Source organism: Epinephelus fuscoguttatus, linkage group LG23 (assembly GCF_011397635.1).
Source record: "Epinephelus fuscoguttatus linkage group LG23, E.fuscoguttatus.final_Chr_v1".
Classification (NCBI taxonomy): Eukaryota; Metazoa; Chordata; class Actinopteri; order Perciformes; family Serranidae; genus Epinephelus; species Epinephelus fuscoguttatus.
In genome coordinates this window covers 32,407,983-32,431,827 of record NC_064774.1, presented here as the reverse complement: position 1 = coordinate 32,431,827, position 23,845 = coordinate 32,407,983, and the positions used below count along the sequence as shown (strand labels likewise).

General features: G+C 38.6%; 2 protein-coding genes across 5 annotated transcripts; one reads left to right on the top strand and one right to left on the bottom strand.

Moving 5' to 3' along the window:
* Nucleotides 1–203: 203 nt before the first annotated feature.
* LOC125884115 (chromatin complexes subunit BAP18-like) lies at nt 204–13,626 on the bottom strand. Of its 4 annotated transcripts, none has more exons than XM_049568917.1 (5): nt 11,600–11,987; nt 10,252–10,346; nt 9,847–10,088; nt 5,658–5,765; nt 204–4,432 (listed from the first exon to the last, which is right to left on the bottom strand). In XM_049568917.1, exons 1-5 carry the CDS (start codon nt 11,618–11,620, stop codon nt 4,368–4,370), a joined length of 531 nt encoding a protein of 176 aa, XP_049424874.1. In that variant the 5' UTR covers nt 11,621–11,987; the 3' UTR covers nt 204–4,367. The 4 variants fall into 4 exon arrangements, with proteins under 4 accessions (XP_049424874.1, XP_049424876.1, XP_049424873.1 ...); XM_049568919.1 differs by having other exon boundaries at nt 9,847–10,070; XM_049568916.1 differs by lacking the exons at nt 10,252–10,346; nt 11,600–11,987 and adding an exon at nt 13,505–13,626.
* Nucleotides 13,627–14,891: 1,265 nt separating this feature from the next.
* rnaseka (ribonuclease, RNase K a) lies at nt 14,892–22,882 on the top strand. The gene is made up of 4 exons (XM_049568924.1): nt 14,892–15,197; nt 18,554–18,633; nt 20,243–20,369; nt 22,001–22,882. The coding sequence occupies exons 1-4, from the start codon at nt 15,123–15,125 to the stop codon at nt 22,016–22,018; spliced, it is 300 nt and encodes a 99-aa protein (XP_049424881.1). The 5' UTR covers nt 14,892–15,122; the 3' UTR covers nt 22,019–22,882.
* The last annotated feature ends 963 nt before the right edge of the window (nt 22,883–23,845 follow it).

The following is a 23,845-nucleotide window of genomic DNA, read 5'->3' as shown; positions in this document are numbered from 1 at the left end:
CTAAATTAATTAAGGAGCATGAAACAGAGCCAGCAGTGGCCAGCTGCCAAAGCCAGTTTCACTTCAGGATTATTTTTTCTAATTTTGGAGGAGGAATCATCTAAACCTGTTTCCTTAGTTTAAAATACTGTTACACTCAAAGGAAACAGACAATGCAGACTAAACAGAGACTGAAAATCAGCAAAGGGGAATTATCTAAAACTGGAGATGAAAATAAGTGGGAAATATGGTTGTGTGGTTATTTTGATCTCCAGTGGTAGAAGAAAGTGGCAAACATGAACAAGTCCACAGTACAATTTATAAATTGTTTTTATTAAATCACATGTACATTTTTGACACAGTCACACCCTCCTAAAGGGCATTTATTTAACTACAGCGGTCCACTTCAACGTGGATCCTTGCACACTTTTATTTTGTGCATGTTTTAAAAAACTAACCTATACTATACATTACTGCTGACTTTATTTAAAGACATACCATATTTGATTATTCCATGTGATCTTCCACATAGCCACTGGTTTCACTTCATTTAAGTTCAAGATGGATGGTCTACCAGAGTGATTGATTCATCATTCAACAACAATGCTGCTTGACAAATATGAATAGTCTATAAATTCTCATTTAGACATAGTGAGGTGTCTAAATAATATCCCATTTTACTTAAATCTCAGCAGATATTACTAGCTTTATGAGGGCTTTCAACTGAATCTCAAGGTCTTCATCAGGGGATGCAATGTACTCATTTGTCACAGGGCTCTTCAGTAAACTAAATGAAGGAATGTACGTTATTTTCTTCTTTCAGATTGTTCTGAAATGAACAGAATCTAATGGCTGCCTCAAAGGTGAAAAATCACAGAAAATATAAAACCACATGCTTTGGAATGAGCTCTGCAGTAATGTCAAGTATACATGATGTTAAATGCTACAATGGGCAAAAACAGAGCCAACACTTTACAGTAAATTGTATATACAACATTGACAGAAGAAATAAACAAATTACTTGTCATGGCATTTCAGCTTCTAAAATTAAGTTTTGTATGCAAATCTGGTATAAATATGGGTTTTAGTATTGCTGTTGCTATGAAAATATTGTAGGATAAAAACCAGCAGAACTTTACGTTCAGATAGATGAATTAATCATGTATGAAATCTATGACTATATTTCAAAGTATTTGTGAACATTACAGTTATTATTATAGAGTGCTGCAAAGATGACTTTTTTGTAGCCCAAACATAAGTATCACCATGGTTACTTTGTCAAAAAAAACCTTTGGGATTTTTCCATTGGATTTTACATTATTGCTGAAAACAAGCTCTGTGGCAAACAAAAGTTTATGATACTTACGCATCTTGTTCGGCAGGATAGTTTTCACATGTGAACACAAGTAAAATGGTGTTGTTAGGCTATAAATAAACTACACCACAATGAGGTTGTAAAGCTGTGTTTGATGTCATGACATTCTGTAGTCTCATTTACTCACTTGTTAGCAACCGCCTTTTTAGGACACTAATTTTAAGAGACCCATTTAATGTTTTAGAACAAAATGTGAAAATCTCAAACATTAACCACAGACCTTATTTTAGGCATCTAACCAATACCCATTCAAGAAACCCATTGACTTTAAGACAAGGGAACCAGGAGTACTAAATTGCTAACCACTCTATTTTACATGGTTATTTCTTAAGTACAGAACCCAACAGCAGTAGTAATGTTGATAACATCTGATCAAATGAAAAACATGTTAATCAGTGAGCTTCAGGGGTATTTGTGGGTATATATTTTTTTAGCTTTAGACAGAATCAGGCTAGCCATTTCCCCCTGCTTCCAGCCTTCTTGCAAAGCTAGGCTAACAGTCTTGTACTTAAAGCACAGACATGAAATTGACATTGATCTTCTCATCTAACTCTCAGATATAAAGTGAAAAGCCTATTTTTGAAAACTGTTTTAAAAATCAGTGGTCGATATTCCTATTCCTTTAATTTTAAAAAGTGGTCCACTTTCAAGCATATCCTAAAGTGTTCAACTGTACCTCCCAGTCCTCATTAATGGATGAAATCTGTTGAACAACTGGGCAAACCTTATCTACTGATTAAGACTAGGATGTGGTTGAAAGCTGAGAAGAAATCTAGTAAGTGGATCTTGAGTTAGGGGTGTTTTTAAAAAAAAATTATCATTTTTGATTATTTAAATCATTGTCATTTAAATATAAACCTCAAACTGACTGTCACCCACATTTATTTTTTACTCAAATGTGTTTCTGGGTCTAAAAAATGTATACTGTACTAATCAAGGTAAGGAGATATGTTATCACAAGATACCAGCTCTTAAAAATAATAAGCAACTACTCTTGTTGGTTATTTAGTTCCACCTTAACTAGAATGAAAGGAGCAGAGTGTAGGATCTGACCCTCTGTGTTCTTGTAACCTCTAACACAGTTTTACTGGCCAAGTTGAGAGGAAGGAAGGAATTTAGACAATTCACATTGAAAATATACTGGAACCAATCACTCAGACAGGAGTCCAACATGTCTTTGTCCTTCTAAAAACTCTAATTACTACATCATGTTTGACCTAAACTGAGGTCGTGTCTTGATGGTAGCCTCAGATTCACCAGATTTCATGTTCCAAGTTTCATTTGAACTCAAACCACGATCTTTCCCTAACCCTAACCAAGTGTTTTTTGTGCCTAAAACCTAACCAAACCTTCAACACAGTATTGTCACACCATAAAACCACAAGACAAGAATTTTTTTGAAGCAGCCTGCAAGATTTTCGCAAATCTAGGGTCAGCCACAGCCCTTAACTGAGGCCTAACACCTGCTAATACAATCATTAGCAAAATGGGGTGAGACTGAACATGAAATACAATAAATTGTCACTCTTTACCAGATGTTGAGAGGGGAAAAAAAGGATTCTTAGATGCATCGTGACTCTCTCTTAAAAGATTATGTCTTGATGCTGAAAAGTCAATAAGCGGAAATTCAAAAGCCAAATTTTTGACATTATGATCGCCTGTAACACTTGTGTAAGACCAGGCTGTATGATTCTAATGAATACATCAATTATATGGGGGAACAATAGAGACGTAAAATATGTGTGTCCTGTTTACATTGTAAGCTATTTTTTTGAGGATGCAGACCAACCAGCATGTCCTAGCTAAAAAGTGAAAAAAAAAGTTACATATTAGGGCTGCATCTTGATGGGGGAGCAAAATATCTTGTTGATTTAGCCAAAGTTTCTCTGTCTTTGTTTTCCTGGCTTCTCTTTAAAGAAACACAGGAAGTATGAATGTAAGAACAGTTTCCTTACTGCATACAGTCTTTTAGGAATGTCTGGATGTTTCTACATTGCAAAAGACAATGAGGCGGAGAGGAAATTGTCTAAAATTGCAAATTACTGCTGTTAATTTTTTTTTTATCCAAACATATTCCTGATAGTGCCAACAAGCAGGCCCGCTGTCAGGGGCGGACATGCAAAGGTCTATGCTGGACCCTTAGACTACAGCAATTTACTTAATGACTTACATCACTGACACTACAAGTTATATGTATTTACAAAATAAATTTATTGTTATTCTATGACAGGCTAAATGTGGCAAAGGTGAGGATCAAGGGAGACTAGAAAATAAAACCTGCTGTGGCGGGCTTAGTTTTAAAGATAGAGTAAAGATACTGATACCTGGAAGGAGGTAAATAATGCTCCAAAGTTAGGCTAAATTTTGGGGAGGCAAAAAGCAGCAATGCCTTTTTGAAATGGTATATTTGAATTTTTATTATAAATACTAGTCTTGGAATTGCATAAATGAACACATTATAAACACTGAATTTGGCAATGGTAACAGATGAGAAGTGAATTTATATTTTCACTGTTGATTCAATCTTACAGGTTAATCCCTTGCAGTTAATTTCATCAATAATTCATTTTACTCTTCTCTGAATCTTTGAGGGCATATTTTTCTCTACTTTTGTTTTGAGGTAAAAGGAAGAATATAACTGTCACAGTCTTATCTGAAAGAAAATCTGTGTTTTGAAATAACTGATGTGATCTTTTGTGCTTTGTGATCATATTGGCAATACAGAACAGAGCATGGTCTTGATGGGTCTATAACACTGGTTTTGGAAACAGTTGTTAGAGACTCTGTCTCTCGCACTACAAAACTAATGGCCGAGAGCTTATTTGAAATTGCCTGTGTTGGTATTAGAGCGAAGGGTGGATGGGGTTGGTGGTGCTGGAGTGAGTGTGAATAAGGGGTCCAGTTTGGAAAATTTTGTCCCCGTATCCATGATTCCTAATGGCTGGCCTGCCAACAACTTGATTCCTTTTTTCATAGTTTCATCCATCATTTGATGTCCATTGGAAGTGAAAGGTCAACGGGAGAGCAGAGGAAGGTCACTGGGATTCATGATGAGGCTTGAGTCCAGGTTCAGGTTATCTATGGAGACACAAAACAACAGCATTTCAATTGCTCCATTAAAGGAGAGGAGTCTGGAGTAAGTCTGGGTTTTGATTAGTGTCAACAAATTCCATTAAAAGACTAAAAATTACAACCTATTAGCCCGTCGCTCAACACTTTCTGACTTCTCTGCCCTGACTATCAGCTCCAAGCACATTAGTGGACATCAAAATCTTTAAAAACACCTCACAAATAGTTTGAAGGCAAGGCAAATGTTACACACAGTACTTTTAAGTGGGTACATACACTGCTGGTTTTGAGCTTCACATGGGATTATTTTGACAAGAACAGAAAACTCTCTTTTAAAACTTTAAATCATCGGTTTATGTGTGACTAATTCTACTGTATGTTATAGTATATGTTAACATGCACACACCATGAGAATTGAAGCCACTGTCAGTTGGTACCAGAAACAGTACTGATGTTCTATACCCAGTCCTACTCAAAATTCCTCCTAAATCAACCCCTCCGTGTAGTGCGTTTTACTACAGCCCGGTCTCATAGAAATATGTGAAATGGACACTAAGTCTTAACGACACATTACATGGCACGAAATGTGTTAAAAAGATGTGCTGGCAAGATGAAAATAATGCCAATGCAAAGTCTATTATGAATGGTCACATTTTTGTTATGAAACAATTAGGGTTGAAAAGATAAAAAAAATACTTCATTAAGTTTAGGAAAAGATCGTGGTTTCTGCAACAACAACTACGTACAGAACACAAGTGATGTAAATTTACATCAAGTCCATAAAGTTATGTAATTATATTCTCTTTTGGTGGTTTCACACAAGACACATAAAGAAGTGTCCTGGTTGAAAGTCCATGTTTGTTTGACCCATCCACCGCCCAGCCGCCAAGACTCAACAAATGTTTCTAATTGACCTGGCACTGGCATTATTTCCATGTTACCAGCCTGTAGTTTTAACACATTTTGTGTCCATCACCAGGCCTGAGCCGAATACTTGAGCATTCAACACAGATAATGCACTTTTTATGAGTATCATCCGAGTAACGTGTCAATATCCGTACTTGTGATGAAGGAAAACCCTAAATTGGGTAGCTGTGTTCAGTCTCTTAATCCTGTGTGAAAAATCTTCTTATCAACTTCTGATCAACAGTATCAATTTCAGACTTAAACTTGGTGTTCATTTCATGTATTTCTACTGGACTGTAGCGTTTCACTAGGTGTTGATCAGCCTCACCTTGATCAAAGTTATTGAGTTTTTTGGAGTTGGATCCTTCACCCAGTCCCTCGATGTCCACAAGATCACTGTTGACATCTGAGTCGTTGAGAGCACTGAGGGTCACGTCTACACACACACACACACACACACACACACACACACACACACACACCAGAAGAGAATTTCAAAAGGGTACTTAGCTGATTTTCAACCAGCTTAGTATCAAAACAATGTGGGCAGTATGTGTACATGAATTGTGGTAAACTTCCCTCCACCTAACCAGTGCCTAGACTTCCTTCCTTGCCCCCTGGACAAACTCCGCTGGATGACATAATTAACGTCATCTGGCGGAGTTTTGCTGGCTCTTGGCCTGTTGCTTGAACTACAGGCTGTACTAAAGCATTTTCACATTGCCCACCACTCATGCCGCCACCACAGACACAAGGTGTATAGAAGCAGGGCAAGAAACAGTTTTTGAAAAAACATTTTATCATTTTTTGGGCTTTTGCCTTTAACTGACAGGACAGTAGACTGGGTGTGAGAGAGAGGGGCGACGACAAAGGACACAGCCTTTATACATGCGGTGCCTGCCCTACCCACTGAGCCACTGAAAGCATTTTTAATGGAAGTATGTGTAAAAAGTATGCATTTTAAAAATAACTAAAATAAAAGTGAGACTCTTCATCCAGTTTTGTTTTTCAATATCATTGATAAGGGAGCTTACATGTTAAAATAACTGTCCATTTTCATACTGTGGTATACCTTAAAACCAGTATACTGTTGCAACCCTAGAGTCTCTACATTAAGGCTAGGTTAAAAATAATCAATTCATCTGATTCAAATCGATCTTCATTGAAATGACCTGATATTCAGTACAGGCCAAAAGTTTGGACACACCTTCTCATTCAATGCGTTTTCTTTATTTTCATGACTATTTACATTGTAGATTCTCACTGAAGGCATCAAAACTATGAATGAACACGTGGAGTTATGTACTTAAGAAAAAAAGGTGAAATAACTGAAAACATGTTTTATATTCTAGTTTCTTCAAAATAGCCACCCTTTGCTCTGATTACTGCTTTGCACACTCTTGGCATTCTCTCCATGAGCTTCAAGAGGTAGTCACCTGAAATGGTTTTCCAACAGTCTTGAAGGAGTTCCCAGAGGTGTTTAGCACTTGTTGGCCCCTTTGCCTTCACTCTGCGGTCCAGCTCACCCCAAACCATCTCGATTGGGTTCAGGTCCGGTGACTGTGGAGGCCAGGTCATCTGCCGCAGCACTCCATCACTCTCCTTCTTGGTCAAATAGCCCTTACACAGCCTGGAGGTGTGTTTGGGGTCATTGTCCTGTTGAAAAATAAATGATCGTCCAACTAAACGCGCCAAAGCGGATGGGATGGCATGTCGCTGCAGGATGCTGTGGTAGCCATGCTGGTTCAGTGTGCCTTCAATTTTGAATAAATCCCCAACAGTGTCACCAGCAAAACACCCCCACACCATCACACCTCCTCCTCCATGCTTCACAGTGGGAACCAGGCATGTGGAATCCATCCGTTCACCTTTTCTGCGTCTCACAAAGACATGGCGGTTGGAACCAAAGATCTCAAATTTGGACTCATCAGACCAAAGCACAGATTTCCACTGGTCTAATGTCCATTCCTTGTGTTTCTTGGCCCAAACAAATCTCTTCTGCTTGTTGCCTCTCCTTAGCAGTGGTTTCCTAGCAGCTATTTGACCATGAAGGCCTGATTGGCGCAGTCTCCTCTTAACAGTTGTTCTAGAGATGGGTCTGCTGCTAGAACTCTGTGTGGCATTCATCTGGTCTCTGATCTGAGCTGCTGTTAACTTGCGATTTCTGAGGCTGGTGACTCGGATGAACTTATCCTCAGAAGCAGAGGTGACTCTTGGTCTTCCTTTCCTGGGTCGGTCCTCATGTGTGCCAGTTTCGTTGTAGCGCTTGATGGTTTTGCGACTCCACTTGGGGACACATTTAAAGTTTTTGCAATTTTCCGGACTGACTGACCTTCATTTCTTAAAGTAATGATGGCCACTGGTTTTTCTTTAGTTAGCTGATTGGTTCTTGCCATAATATGAATTTTAACAGTTGTCCAATAGGGCTGTCGGCTGTGTATTAACCTGACTTCTGCACAACACAACTGATGGTCCCAACCCCATTGATAAAGCAAGAAATTCCACTAATTAACCCTGATAAGGCACACCTGTGAAGTGGAAACCATTTCAGGTGACTACCTCTTGAAGCTCATGGAGAGAATGCCAAGAGTGTGCAAAGCAGTAATCAGAGCAAAGGGTGGCTATTTTGAAGAAACTAGAATATAAAACATGTTTTCAGTTATTTCACCTTTTTTTGTTAAGTACATAACTCCACGTGTTCATTCATAGTTTTGATGCCTTCAGTGAGAATCTACAATGTAAATAGTCATGAAAATAAAGAAAACGCATTGAATGAGAAGGTGTGTCCAAACTTTTGGCCTGTACTGTAGATTCATAAAATCCAAGACTGATCTTTTAATATGCACTTTTTCCCACATCACATCACTTCCCACTTTCACCTCGTTAATCTCGCTGGTAGAAAACAGGCCATGGCACTAAATTAACAGCCGTAGTACTGAAAAGCTCCAACGTAACCAGTTCTTTTGTTTGTAGCTGATAGCTTACTGTTTTATGTTTGGCTGTAATTTATAATCATGCTGCAGCCACCACTCTTCATGGTGTCTGTGTGTCTGGGCTGCTGTGCCACTTTTACGGGCACACACAAACACACAAATACGGAGGGGAGATGCTGCCGTGGAGACAGATAAGTGAAGATAACTTGAGCTGATGACAACTACGCTTGTTTCTGTAAGTGCAATAAAACCTACATGAGGAAAAAGTCATACTTTATCAATATACCTTTCCAGCAACATGTGAAGATGTAGAAAAGAAACATTTCAATCTGCTCTGTCCACAGTCTCTCATCCACTGCTGCAAACATTATGTTATAAACAAGCACATAGTGTTTTCAAGCTAAAAGCAGATTGTTACTTACAATCTGAAACAACAACTGTTTATATCTAACGGTTTAGCTTAGTTTGCCACGTATCTTAACATTAACCAATGGTAATGTGACCTACAGGCAGTGACTCTCCTCAGCAGCAGAGAGGACAGGAGGACTGATACTGATACTGACTGATGTCTGTGTTCTTCATTCTTTCTTAACCTCACTCAGTATTGTGATGTCAGGAATGTGATTTATTTTACTGACATTTTAGATTTGTTTCCAGTGAGATATTGAGCTTGTATTGTGACTTTGTTGTTTTAATATTCCTGTTGCTGCTCTAGAAACAACATTTAGTTATAAAATATTCAATTTAAAACCTGTCCTGAATTTATTCTTTTTTAAAATACCCCCTTGTAAAATTTACAGTATTAGCTCTCTGAGAATCTCTTACACATTTTAACAAAAATTCATATTGTAATTAAAATATCCACAATTGAATCAAATCAAGACCTTGTGAATCAAAATCAAATCAGTTCAGGAAATCAGTGGCAATACCCAGCCCTACTTTATATTGTTTTATAGGAAAATCCTGCATATAGTATACCTTTAGGAAGTATACGCAAAGTAGTCCTACACTACATGATGCAGAGACATTATTCTGACAGTTAATTTAAAAAAAAAAAAAAAAGAGCTGTTGAGACAAGCTGTACCACTAATTGATTTGATTTGGGCACTATGAGCTCACAATCTACTGAATTACCTTACATAGTATCTCACACTTTACAGACCTGAGCCAGAGCACAAGCTAGCAGTTTAACAAGTTGAACCAAGTTTAAACTCTGTTCAAGCACAGTTTAGCAAAAATGCATGTGTTTGGGAAGTACTGAGCATCTGCCTGGATGAGACTTCTATTATACTGGACGTTGTCTTTGTAAAGGTATGCTTTGATGTAGTTTTGTTGTTGTTAAATGTGGACCCCTATGACTTTAATTCATAAAGAATTTTCTTCAGTTTTGGATTTGAGAAAAAAAGTTTTCCTCACACATTTATCATAACACAGGGTGAGTAATAGATATACAAATGGTCATTTTTTTACGCAAAGTATTGCTTTAATTACCAGGTTTGAGTGATCTGAATGTTCACAGCAGACTCCTTTCAAGTTGTGGAGGTGAGTATGACATGTAGTAGTAAACATGTTGTCCTGACTCACCTGCAGTCTTCTGTTTCTTCATGCTGGGCTGGCTGGAGGAACCCTGTAGTCCTGACGCCACGACAACCTGAGCCGTTGGTACGGAGATGACGGTTGGAGTGCCCTGCGCTGCCATAGCAACAGTAGCGATGGTTTTCTTGATGACCTTCTTAGGCCCTTCAGAGGCAGTGGGCAGAGCTCCCTCTTCGTACAGCTTCCTCTTCGCTGTGCTCTTCGTCTGACCACTGGAGGGAGGATGGGAACTAAACTGATTTTAGTATTTACATCAAGTTAACAGGAGCATCCACATGGGTTTGGATTCTTTGTAAATCTGCCATGGAAACTGCCACAAAAAAGGTGTGCACCTGGAGACTTCTCCATCACTATTAATATGTGTGTGTGTGTGTGTGTGTGTGTGTGTGTTACCCTGCAGGACTGGAGTCTGCCACTGGGTGAAGCTGCATGGTGAGCTCTCCTAGTTTGGTGAATGCAGCCCCAGCTGCAGAGAAGATCTCCCCAACCTGTGGAACACACACACACACACACACATTAAAACGGGACTCTGCCACAATGCCTGTTGTCAGTTTCATTTTCACACTGACTGTCTGCAGAGAAATATAGACTGGAAATGTATTTCCATGTAATATGTATCATTCAACAGGTATTGGACACAATCACATGAACACATATGCAGTGTGAGAGATGCACTACATGACCATGGTTGTCAGTCATATATGACGGTTGAAAGTTTGATTCTGACAAAGTCAGCAATAATGTGCTGCTGTAACAGCCTCCACACTTCAGGCTTCCTCAGTGAGGAGATGTTTAAGCCTGGCTGCAAGCTCTTTGGTACACACTGGAATGGTTATTTTTCTGTTTCCATTGTGAAAGTTGTGGATGAATGCCAGCTCACTACAATTAGGTAGAGAAAAAAGTGGATATATTGATATTGGTTATCAGTCAAATGAGTTGTTGCATCAACATATCAGATACTGGCATAAAATCCATATCATGCATCCGTAGTGCACATCAGATCATTAGTAACATTGACGGTAAAATAAGAAACCACAATATATCAATATGGAATTCCTAACCTCTCCACATTGACACAGTTTTCAACTTGCCTATAAACTTCAACAGCATAACTGAATTCCTGAAACCCATTTCTGGCTTTTGGTTTTGGTGCCACTCCAAAATTTTCAGTGGCCTCATCTGTCCACTCTATGAAAAACATCTGGGGGCACCACTGGGTCACAGCCAGGTGTTTGTGAAGCTGGCTTTGTGCATTAAAGTTCTGTCGTGATGTGTCAGGACCAAACACATAACTGAAAGCACTATATTGTCTAGTATTGTGTGGTGAAGCACTTCTCTTGATTGGCAGGAGCACCATAGACCAAGCCAGGAGAGAAATGTGGACAGTATGTACGCATACTTTTGTGCATGCAGCTTAATGGAAAGTATGACTGCACACACTTTAGAAGTGATCAGATTAGTGACCAATTAGAGCATATCAAAGCTGTTCAGTGGGATAATAAAACTAGAAGCGATACCTACGGAACTGTTCAAAGTATCTGACTTTCCTGAATCCATCTCTCAACACTGTGATGACCTTACAGTCAGTGATACATTTCTCCCGCGAGCAGCAGCGGGAAACATACTGACGGGCTTGTGCGTTTGTGTAAATTCTAATTAGTAGGATACTACTGATACTACTACTAACTGCGGCGGTAAGGCAACGCTACTTCTCACCGGTTCGTGTGTAAAAATGACTTACTTTAGTGGAAGCTGAGGTCATGTTGCTGCTCTCTGTGGTACCATAAACTGTCTATAGTCTGTGTAGGAGAACTCAATGATGCCTTCAAGTGGACGGAACAGCTGCTAAGATGCTAACAGCGTAGCTAGGTAAGTTAGCATTTGGTGCTCCTCGTGATGTAGCACCACAGCTAGAAATTTGCTATTCCACCGCTTTCAGTGTTAGTGCCTGGAGAAGTCCAACAATTGAACAGACTGATACATACTGCTATTAAAGTTTTATCTGCGGTGGTTTACGTTACCACTAAAGACAAATGGGTTACACTGTGAATACAAAGCAAGGCTGGTGCCGCCTTCACCGTCTCCTCGTAATCTCCGAGTTTTCTATGATAGCGCCCCATGTTTGGGGAATTTAGTGTGTACAGGAAGTCACAGAAACACTCACATCCTGTTAGATCTGATGCCGATTTACTAAATGTTATCAGAATCATATGTCAGTTTGTGCTCAGACTCCAGTGGCTTTAATTATGATAGAGTGACCTATTAAAATGCTTTATAGGCCATCTGTAGTTTATGTTCATAGTTCAACCTCCATTGTACATGAATTGTCATGTACACCTGCATCATATCAGTTTCCTGCTCCTGATTAGACCTTTCCCCTCAACTACATAAATAAACTGAAAACATCAGCATGACAGTCAAACAGAGGAAAGAAACACAAGACAACAGCTTTCATTAAAGATCAGTCAGATATAGTCAGGGCTTCACATCTGTACAGATGTTATTTTAGGAATTCTCTCATCTCACTTACTGCAAGTCTTTGTGTTCCGAAATACTTAAATAATTACAGTCAAATGTTAATATACAATAGACTGCATAGTTTCTGATGAATGTATTTAGTCTCTCTACTAAACGTCACCCTCTGTCACACAACGTGTTCTTTTAACAGAATAAAATGTCTGAAATTCAACAAAAATGAAAATGTATCTAAAACATCTCTGAATAATCTATCTTGCAGACAGTGGAGAGCAACTGCAGCGGGTGACTCTAAAAACTGCAGCCTCCTCAATTTCGTGAGAATATTGGTGTCCACTTTTGCATGACCTCAGAGCAGGTCGGGATGAAGTGGATGACAAATCTAACCGGCATGCATTGTGCTGTGATCGCTGGTGATTGAATCTATGCAGGCCTGGCTCATCTTGAACAAGCCTATACTACTATACATTAGTGGGCAGCAGAGGGCTTATGAAGCTTTGGGGTCTGACAGAGAATTAAATTAGAATGTTATAAATAAAGGTAGGTGTAGATTTCAGGGGGGATGTGGGGGACCTGTTCCCTCAGAATTCTTGCATTTGTCCCCTTCAATGAAAACATGAAGTGGCAAAGAACTATTAACAAAATTAAGTCATATACACCATAAACTGATACAGAAAAGGTGAGACTTTGTGTATACAAACCCACCAATATGGAGGAATTTAAGTGTTGATGATGTGATGCCTAAAAATTTTTGGCATGAGGACAGAACATATTACATGATTCTGTCACATAGCAGGAGTTATCATGTAGAGTGGATCAGTGAAAAGCCAGTGTATAATGCAGATCAAAGGAAGCCAGAACTAAACTCTTGGACTTAATTTGCATACTAACATGGTAGATATAGATAAATAACAGTTATATATGACAGGTGTATTTCATTTTTTGGCTAGTTGTCCTTAGTGTGCATAAATGAGACGTTACATTGTGTAGACAACACTGGGCTTGCCTGTGTTCAGCTCTGGTATTTACCAATTGGTCAGCTGTTCATGAGTAACTTCCTGGTAATAAAAAGGAGAAAATGTATGCCACAAAAAAGGTGTGCACCTGGAGACTTCTCCATCACTATTAATATGTGTGTGTGTGTGTGTGTGTGTGTGTGTGTGTGTGTTACCCTGCAGGACTGGAGTCTGCCACTGGGTGAAGCTGCATGGTGAGCTCTCCTAGTTTGGTGAATGCAGCCCCAACTGCAGAGAAGATCTCCCCAACCTGTGGAACACACACACACACACACATTAAAACGGGACTCTGCCACAATGCCTGTTGTCAGTTTCATTTTCACACTGACTGTCTGCAGAGAAATATAGACTGGAAATGTATTTCCATGTAATATGTATCATTCAACAGGTATTGGACACAATCACATGAACACATATGCAATGCCATATGCAGTGTGAGAGATGCACTACATGACCATGGCTGTCAGTCATATATGACGGTTGAAAGTTTGATTCTGACAAAGTCAGCAATAATGTGCTGCTGTAACAGCCTCCACACTTCAGGCTTCCATTGTGAAAGTTGTGGATGAACCAACTGGTCAGCTGTTCATGAGTAACTTCCTGGTAATAAAAAGGAGAAAATATGATGTAACAGCATAACGAGGACTACCCTGAATGCACCATTTTGTTTGTACAACAGCAGGAAGAACAAAAAGCATTTGCTCCCTTGGGGAGACAAACCCTTCACGGACAATTTACTTACAACACATTACAGTTATTACAACAATGTGTTTTTAAAACTATACCAAATTAAAAGGCACCAGACAGAGCACAGTAAGAGCAACTGAAGAAAGAAAGAAAGCAAGGAAGGAATATGTAATTATCTGTTTTGTTTTCTATGTGGGCTGAAGGTTTTAGTAATCCCGACAGTACTTGAACGCAGCGTCTTACACGTCATGCCTCGTTCCTGTGGTATCGTTCAAACCATAATAATAATGAATAAATAATTCAATTGATAAATAAACCGTGATTATGAGCAGTCGAAAGGCACCACAACTGGCACTTTTATGAAAATTAAAAAAACAATACTTATTTACATTAGTAAAACCAATTCAGCTATATTTATAGGAGCACTGTGCTGTTTGTTTGTATCTGTACTTAACTGCGACAAATACAAACACAACAAAATAAGCTAATTTAGAATGTTTATCTGGTGTCATCACAAGGTTAGGACTGAGGCTAACCGCTTTGTCATGATGCAGACTCCAAACGCGGGATAAAGTTTTTTTTTTTTAAATCTCTTCTCACCATTCTACCGACCATACATGAACGCAGCATCAGCCTGGCCATCGACAAGAAAGTCACGTGTCCATAGACAGTCAGGACAAGTGATTTTTAAAAAATATTTACATGCGGAAAATGTGTGTTAAATGTTTATCTATCTCAAAGAGGACACGCTGTTATTGCCTTGAACAAATAATTGTCAGTTTAACTGGAGCATTTTTATCCTAATGTACTTTTTTGTGTTTGATTTACATATAATTCGGCATATTTAAATTTAATTATTGATTTGACATTTAATGTAGACATATATGTAATCTGACGCTTTCTAAACTAACTACTGTGGCTCTGTCAACATGGTCAAACTTCCGGTGTTCAGTCACCTGACCGAACAAGTGACAAAAGTTTGATCAGCAAGTGACCCACCTGAAAGCTGGTTGGGCAACCGCCATTAAACTCAAAGAATAAGAAAGTGAGCTTACTTTTACTCAACAGAAGAGAACGGGCAGAAACATGTGTGCGTTGATTTGTGGACCAAAACTCGCCGCCTGTGGGATCATGTTGAGCACGTGGGGGGTTATAATGTTGGTGAGTGACTTTCTTTGCGTTGCCTTTTTTTTTAATTCTCAGTAATCACACCTTTATTTTCGATAGCTGTAAGTCGAGCTAAAACACGAGCCATTTCCATTTAAACCGTGGACAAAGAAGACGGATCTGCGAACAGCAATCAACAAAACGGTTATTTCAACATATACGTTTGGGTTTAATTCAGTTCAAAGGGCTTTTGTTGGTTTGGGAACATTGCACAAGCAAGGGTTAAAAAAGTATGAAGAGTAAGTAAAAACTCTACTAGAATCTGGTTTATATACATGTCGCAGCTGATTGGGTTCACCTCTGACACTCCACCTGACGAGAAAAACCTCAAAGCCCGTTACACACCACCTGAGGATACATGTCGTTCAACACGGACTGTCCTTGTAGTGAGTTTTGAGTTTAATTCCATTTCTCACTATCATATAAATATGGTACATAACTTTATGGTCATTTAAGAAGTTGTAATTTGTGCTGCTGTATTGTCATAATTTAAGTCAATAAAACCTGTTTGAACTGAATTACTGCAGCGTTGAATTAGAACAGGTATAAATTAAATTTGGCAAACATGAAACACATTCTTTTTAAGCACATTGTTTGTTTTTGAGTTGTTGTTATTTTTATTGTAAATATTATAAAAGTCCAGTGTTTTGGATTTAGGGAGATATATTGGCACAAATGGAATATAATATAATAACTATGTTTTCTGTAGTGTATAATTTCCTGAAAATGAGAATCGCTCTTATATTACTGTGTCTTGAATCAAAGCCATACCTTCAGCAAAGGCTCTGCATAGATGCGTACTCTACACCATAGCCTGATGTGCACCTCTTCAGAAATGTAGCTACACATCGTGTGACACGATGTGTAGCTGAAATGGTAAGCTGAAAACCATTTCCGTCATTGAAAACAAAGCTTTTATTTACTTTTATTTCACAGAAATAAAACAAAAAATGGTGAAGACAGTATTGTGGGGCAGCATAACTGACCAATAGTTCAGTTTGGGATAAAAGCACCAAATTCTGTACATATACTGTATAGCTTAACACAGAAAGAAGACATCTGGATATCGGGGTAAAGCAAAATGGCACGACCATGGCGGCAAAATCCAAAATGGCCACCACCCGTAAACAATTTTGGCTATAACTTTTGAAGCAGAGGGGCTACAAATGCAAGCTTGGTCTCTATTTTATGTTTTTTGACCATAACAAACACAATTAAATGCTTAGTTTTATGATTGGATGCATTAGGACCTCAAATTTGCATATCTCAAAGATGGCAACTACCTAAAATCCTGGCTTCATATGAGTAGATAAAAACTCCACTAGCCCTTTAGGCTAATGTATACAATGTAAAATACCATAGGGTTGTGCTCGTAACATTAGGATGTTGTATTTGTTTGGAAAACGCCTTAAGTATAAGACAGATGTTTTGTCAGTGAACCTTGTGAGCTGTAATGGAGCCAAATTTCGTAACATTACCTTTGATAAATGTTGCTGTTGTCCCAGGCTTTATATGAGTAGAGGAGATGGCTGCTCGCTGCTAGGCTAATTTATACAATGTAAAATGGAGGGGGAAAATAAATTGTGAAGACAATAAAGCCCCCCATAAAATAGCATTTTAAGTCTTGTGTTAAGTGGATAAAAACTGCTATAGCCGCTAGGATAATTTATGCAATGTAAATGTCAAATAGGCTTTTGCTAATAAGGTTTGCATGATGTATTTGTGCGGAATACGTGTCTAGCATACGACAGTTGTTTCTGTTGGTGAAGCTGGTGAGTTGTAATGAAGCCAAATTTTGTAACGTTATACTTTTGTTAAATGTTGATTTTGTCCATGGCTTCATATGAGTAGAGGAAATCTCTGCTAGCAGCTAGGCTAATAATAAAAAATTGTCATTGGCTTGTGCTAATAAGATTATCATGTTGTATTTGTGGGGAATATGTTTCCATTGGCCATGTGTGTAGAATACAGCACGACCATAAATCTGCCTTTAGAATGAGCCATTTATATCTAGCCTATATAGGGAGCGGGTCCTCATCTATGGCGTGAATGTATGTTGCACTGCCATGTTTGTACAGTAGCCCAGAATGGACAAACCAAACGCTGGCTCTAGATGAGGCCATTTGTGTCTTTGGGTCGGCCACTGGAGTTTGCAGCCCCTGCGCTGGATAAACACAGATTTTTTTTTTTTTTTTTGATTTTTTTTTTCATTTCTATGTCAAACTGCTTTATTAAGTGTTTTTACCTGCTTAAATCACTGTGTCCATATAGGAAGAGACCTCTGTGGATAATTCAGCTCCTGGTAATATCTCCTGAACAATGACCACTAAAGTAATTCTAATCAGGAAAAGTTTAAGCTGGCTGCAATCTGCAATCCTCACCACTAGATGACACTAAATTCCCCCACTCTAGTGACTGCTATCAATGAAAAAAGCCACTAAGAATTTGAGTGGGCTTTTAACTGTGACTCATTCAAAGAAATCCATGCTGAAGTCCAACGATGCATTTTATGACGGTTTATTTGATAAACTGGATAACTAAAGCAAAATGAGATGAAACAAAATATTGCTGATGTGATTTCATGATTATGATGACAGTCAACAGAAAATACTGGAGCCAGCACTCACCCTCTTTGTCTAAAAGCCACCAAGTGAATGAGCAGGTGAAATAATGTGAAACCACACCCACTCCTGCTCCAATTACTACCAGAAGTAAAGGTGACCAAAAGAATGTGTACAACCTAAACAAATAATAAACAGGGGTTAAACACATAATCTGGCTCCTACAAACACTGTTCCTTTGAGGTTTACCCCAGCTTGCATTATTTCCCGTATAATGTTACATACACTGCCTGTATAAACGTTGCACTACACAAAATGTGTTTGGTCAAATTAATTTGATGTAAGAACACATAAGATACTGTATAAATATACTTTTCATCAGTTATATTTTAGGAATCATTTTAATATTTTTTGCTGGATTGTCTAATTTTGATTAACCTACCTTTATACATATCCAGTTTCAGATTTTTGTAGAATGAGTAAAACCAGTGACATAAAATATTCACTTTTTTTTTTTTTGTCTCAAAATTATAGTTTTAAAAAAGTGGTTTTGATCATGTTTAGTACACAAGGCTTACAGCTTCATAAACCATTTCATGAGAAGTAAATGTGAGCCAATATTTGACATTAGATTAGTGTAAATAGATACAGGCTATTTGTTGAAGACTCCTCCTTCTGATTTTTATTTATTTAATAATGTCTTGTGTAAACCGATCACCCTGCCATTGTTACTGTAGGACCCATGACATACTGTGCCTTTTAGTAACAAGTCTCTGTCTTCATTCTCAGGCCATGCTGGGAATTTTCTTTACCACACATTCAGCTCTGCTGATTGAAGATGTGCCTCTGACCAGTGGAGACTTCAACGAGTAAGGCTTTTACTGTCACACTTCACTCCAGATTTCTGCCTATACAGCTGCACTGTGGCTTGATAGAGTCTCTACATATCAGAGCTAGACCTATTGGAGATATATCAGTATCTGTGTATACGCTGGCTGATAAACAACAAGAAATGGCAGTACAGAAATGCCAAACTGAGTCTGAGGTCATTAAAAGCAGTGTTTGCATTACGGTGATTGTCCACCAGAGAGCACAGTTTACATTTTGGTCTCAAATCTTAAAAAGGTAAAAGAAATCTAAGGAATCAGTATCAAGCTGATTGTTAATGCTATGTGTTGTTGTTTAAAAAAAAATGCAATTGCAATATCAGTATAATTCTCAAAAATCAAATATTAGTTGGGCTATCTTTTTCTCTTCATGTGGATTACTGTTAATTTATCATGCTGATCTGTTCTGTACGTCATCTATTGCACGTCTGTCCGTCCTGGAAGAGGGATCCCTCCTCAGTTGCTCTTCCTGAGGTTTCTACCGTTTTTTTTCCCCGTTAAAGGGGTTTTTTTGGGGAGTTTTTCCTTATCCGCTGCGAGGGTCATAAGGACAGAGGGATGTCGTATGCTGTAAAGCCCTGTGAGGCAAATTGTGGTTTGTGATATTGGGCTTTATAAATAAAATTGAATTGAAATTGAATTGAGGTGTTATATTATAGACATATTGGACACATCAGTGTAGAAGCCCTGCTCAGCAATCACAGGCATTGCTGCTGCTATTCAGCAATCACATGCACTCACACACTGATGGCACAGCCTTTTGGAGCAATTTGGGGTTCAGTTTAACCTCTTTGTCACTGTAAAAAGGCGATGCCAAGTATCAGTCTTTTATTTTATAGATCATTAATTTTTTGCAAATATATATTTTAATACAACTTGTATGCAGCATTTCTGACAGGTTTTTTGACGTGTTAGTCAGTCTGTCTCCTTTGTACCACGTTTTGCTGCAATAAAATGTATTGAAATCAGATAAACAGACCGAAAACTTTATGAGATATTATCTTACTGATGTTGGCAAAGTTTTCCTTTGGGGGAATTATTTGCAGTCTGGATAAATGTAATAAATCACAATATCTGACAATATATTTTATCGCAATACTCAACATATTGCAATAATATCATACCGTGACCTAAGTATCATGATAACATCATGTCGTCGGTGTTCTGGTACTTATGCTAGTTTTGGCGGAAACGGAGTATAACTTGCCCAATAATACTTAGCAACATGCCGACTGGAGGAGCTGGGGATCAAACCACCAATCCTTCGATTAATGCATGATCTGCTCTACCTCCGGAGGCACAGACAACCTAATAGGCTTTGCATTAGTGATGTCATACAATATGTTAATTAGTGAGCTCTAGAGGTGGAGGTGTTTTCTTGAACTTGCTTGCTACCCAAGTCCATCTTTTTACTTAACACACACAGATTAATATCGCGCTTCTTTTCTCTATCTCAGAAACTGTTAGCTCACAAGCATATCTCAAAATATCAGAATGCATATATGGCAGCAGTAACAGCTTTAGATGTTAGTAGGTGTTATCTAACTCCTTCAGTTTTTGTATGCTTTAATGATGCTGTGTTCCCCCTCAGTACGAACCCCCCTCAGAAGGTCTTTGATGTGTACGACAGAGTTGGCTACAACTGCTTCATAGCATCTGCTATCTACACCCTCATTGGGGCTTTCTCCTGCTACCAGATGAAGCTCAACAGACAGAAGGTGAAAATGTTTATTTGTTCTTGTTTGTTTGTTTGTTTGTTTGTTTGTTTGTTTTTTGTTTATTTTAGCTAAATGATATTGGCCGTCTTGGAAAGGCTCAAACCACAGTGAATGACAGAGAGGATCACATACAACATAGGAACACTGGAACTACTTTCTTCTTAAGTAATAATCAGCCCAGAAGTGGGTCACAAGTCCATTCTGAATGGACCGAAAGAGTACAGTGAATTTCCGGCACAGAGTTTTTATTTTGAAGGGCCATTTCCTGCTGTAGAGTGAGTGACTAACAGACAGCTTCTTGGCAGACTTGGCAAACATGCTCAATGACATGGCCAAACACAAGTATGATGCTGAACATATTAAACTGTGTGGACTAGGGATGCATGATATTGTATTTTTTGCAGATATCCGATAAACCGATATCTAAGAACTTATTTGGCAGATAACCAATACTGATACTGATATATTCACTTATTTCCCTACCTAATTTTAGTGATCGTCAAGTGTCTTCTGTAGTGGAATTAACATATTATGCTTGCATACTCTTATCGTGATGGCCCACCAGCAGATGAAGGCATGAAATACAATAGTTTTCAATTATGTAGTATTCATTACTTGTGCAAAATAAGAGAAAGCATGTTGATTCTGATAGTCCATTTTTAAGTTGATATTGGCTGATACCAATGATGGCTCTGTGAAATCTGGACCCCTTGGCTGGACCATTTGGGAACCACTGCCTTAGGGGGTGTTAAGACTATGCAGAATAGTGATGAATTTTGGTCAACCAAAAGTTGAGCCAGGTTCAACTTTTATTGCCATTATGATCCTGCGTTTGTTTCATGTTGGTGCTGCCACTGCATCAACGCAGTGGTCTCATTCAGATGCTTGTCTGAACACAACCAATAGACCCTAAAAGTCCTCTTGGACTCAGAGATGAACTGATTAGATTTTGGTATTCAAAGGCCAAGGTCACTGTGACCTTGAGTCTGTCTCATTTTCATTTAGAAATCTCAAGAACACCTTGAGGGAATTTCTTCAAATTTGGCACAAATGTCCACTTGGACTCCACAACAAACTGATTCGATTTTGGTGGTGAGAGGTCACTGTGACTTTGCATCCGTGTCATTCTTGTGAACACAATATCTTCTAGGCCTTGAAGGAATTTTACTCTAACTTGGCACAACCACCCACTTGTACTTGAGAATGACCTGTTATGAATTTGGTGGTGACATTTGGTCAGACACTGAATTGGTGACACTCATCTTGGGTGCTCACCTTGAAACTGTGCTTGAAGATGCGTGTGAAGTATCCATGTTGTAGAATATAAAGCTTCCTTGCAGCAACATCCATATATGAAGCATTTGGAGCATAATTGTAGTTCTTAAAATACCAATAATGGAGCTAAAAATGTTATTCCCCAAGTAAAAGATTGTTAGTTTGAACATTAAATTCCACACTGTGTAATTAGCACCATCATTAGCAGCAACAAAGCATGTGTGAAAGTAGAGTAATTGTAGTGATTATCTTCAATCCATCCCTAATCGGTATAATATATAATGATTAAACTGATCAATGATGTTTGCTGCAGTCTTATTTGTGTACTCATGCATTTTGTTTGACTTGTTGTTTAGGAGTACCTGGTGCACTAGTGCCACCTGCTGGACTGAGGAGCTCCCAGCAGCACTCTGACAGCAAGAGGTTCGCCTGTCCTCTGACCACTGTCACCTGTCTCAAGGTTTAAAGTCCTAATCATAAACTAAAGGGAGGAGACTAAACGCTATGTGACAGCAGGTCAAAGATCAGGCCTTCTGCACCTTTGTGTATCTAAGATGAGATTAATTCTACCTCTGATTACAAGTGCTGAAATGCAAAAAGTTGTTGTTCCCCAGTGATTGTTCTTGTTAAATTATTTTGTCTTGTCTTGCCCTTTTATACCCATTGCACAAGAGAATGTATTTCTGATTATTGCCAGTATCTATCTGTGTTTTGAATGTTAGTCATTAGATCAAATAATTAATTTCCTTCACCTGTCTATTATTCTTATGAGCAAGGTTCCATTCCATTTCAAACATTCAAAGGTATGTGTTTACTTGATTAGATGGTTTATTTGACACAAGCCTGGATTTTTCACTTTGTCAAAGCTGATGTTGTTTACACAGTTTGTCCTCACACTTCAAACCTGCAAAAGTGCATCTCATCCACAGTTAGTTGGATCATGTCCAAGACTTTTCAGCTTTTCAACACAAACATATATGTTGCTTAATTACCACAACTTAAAGAGATAGGATCTTTAGAAGTGGGGTTATATGAGGTACTAATCCGCAGAGGAGAAGTTTGGGGAAGCAGGCAGGTGTACAGACACGGAAGCTAAGTGATGTACTGCTGTGGAGGGGGCAACTGCAAAATGTTTTTTAACCACCTGAAAGAATCTATATCAGTTTATGTGTACAACATATTTTAAAATATTTTCACCACTTTACCTTCCCACCAGACAGCCCTGTCAGACAGGGAAGCAGTTGATGGCTTTAGTTCCACATGTGTGCTCTCCTCTATAGCCACCAGACTCCTCTGACAAAACCAATTAATTTAGCTTGCTGAACATAGGCGCTGATTGTCCTCCACTGCTTTGTTCACTTAAGTTAGCTTGTGTTTAGTGTGACAGTGGTGAATCCTAACTAACCCTTTTAAACACCAATGTCACATAATAACACAAACTAATTAACTGTTCGAGGCGGAAGTAGACCAGCAGCTCCCATTTGCAGCAGTGTTAAATAACTGTTTTTCTCAATGGAGTCTGGTTGTGAATAGAGCAACAAAACGGTTTCAGTTCCCTGTCAGAAACTGCCATCTGACAGCTAGGTAAAGCAGTGAAAATATTCTAAATATGGCATAGGCTTAAATTAATACTGATTTTTTTTTTTTTCAACTGGTTAAAATACACTTTGTTGCTGACCTCATCCACAGCAGTACTATGTTTAACTTCAGTGTCAGTACTCCAGCCTGCTTCTCCAAACTTGGGGCGTGTTGACCGCCATCTACTGTATGTATTACACTAACCATGGGTAAGTACCTCATTCAACCTCACTTCAAAAATTCCAAACTATCTAACTATAAATGGTAAATGCACACATGAAAATATTGGCTGTATAAAAAAATGAAAAGAGTGCAATGACAAAAAGAATCCACATTTAGTTTGACAGAGTGAGCTTAATTCAATATATGTACTAGCTTTTAGCCACATCTAATGAACATCATCAGTGTTTGGTGGCTGCATAAGGAGGGGGTGGTAACTTCTGTCTCTGTTCAAAGATGGTCTCTGGTGTCAGATGTAAATGTCCTCCTTCTTCAACTTAACTTGGGCCATGACCTTTGACCCATTCCCAGTAGGGATGCACGATAATGTCGGCACATCATTGGTATCAGCCAGGGGTAGGCAACCTGCGGCTCTGGAGCCTTGTGCCTTTTGTCTGTGGCTT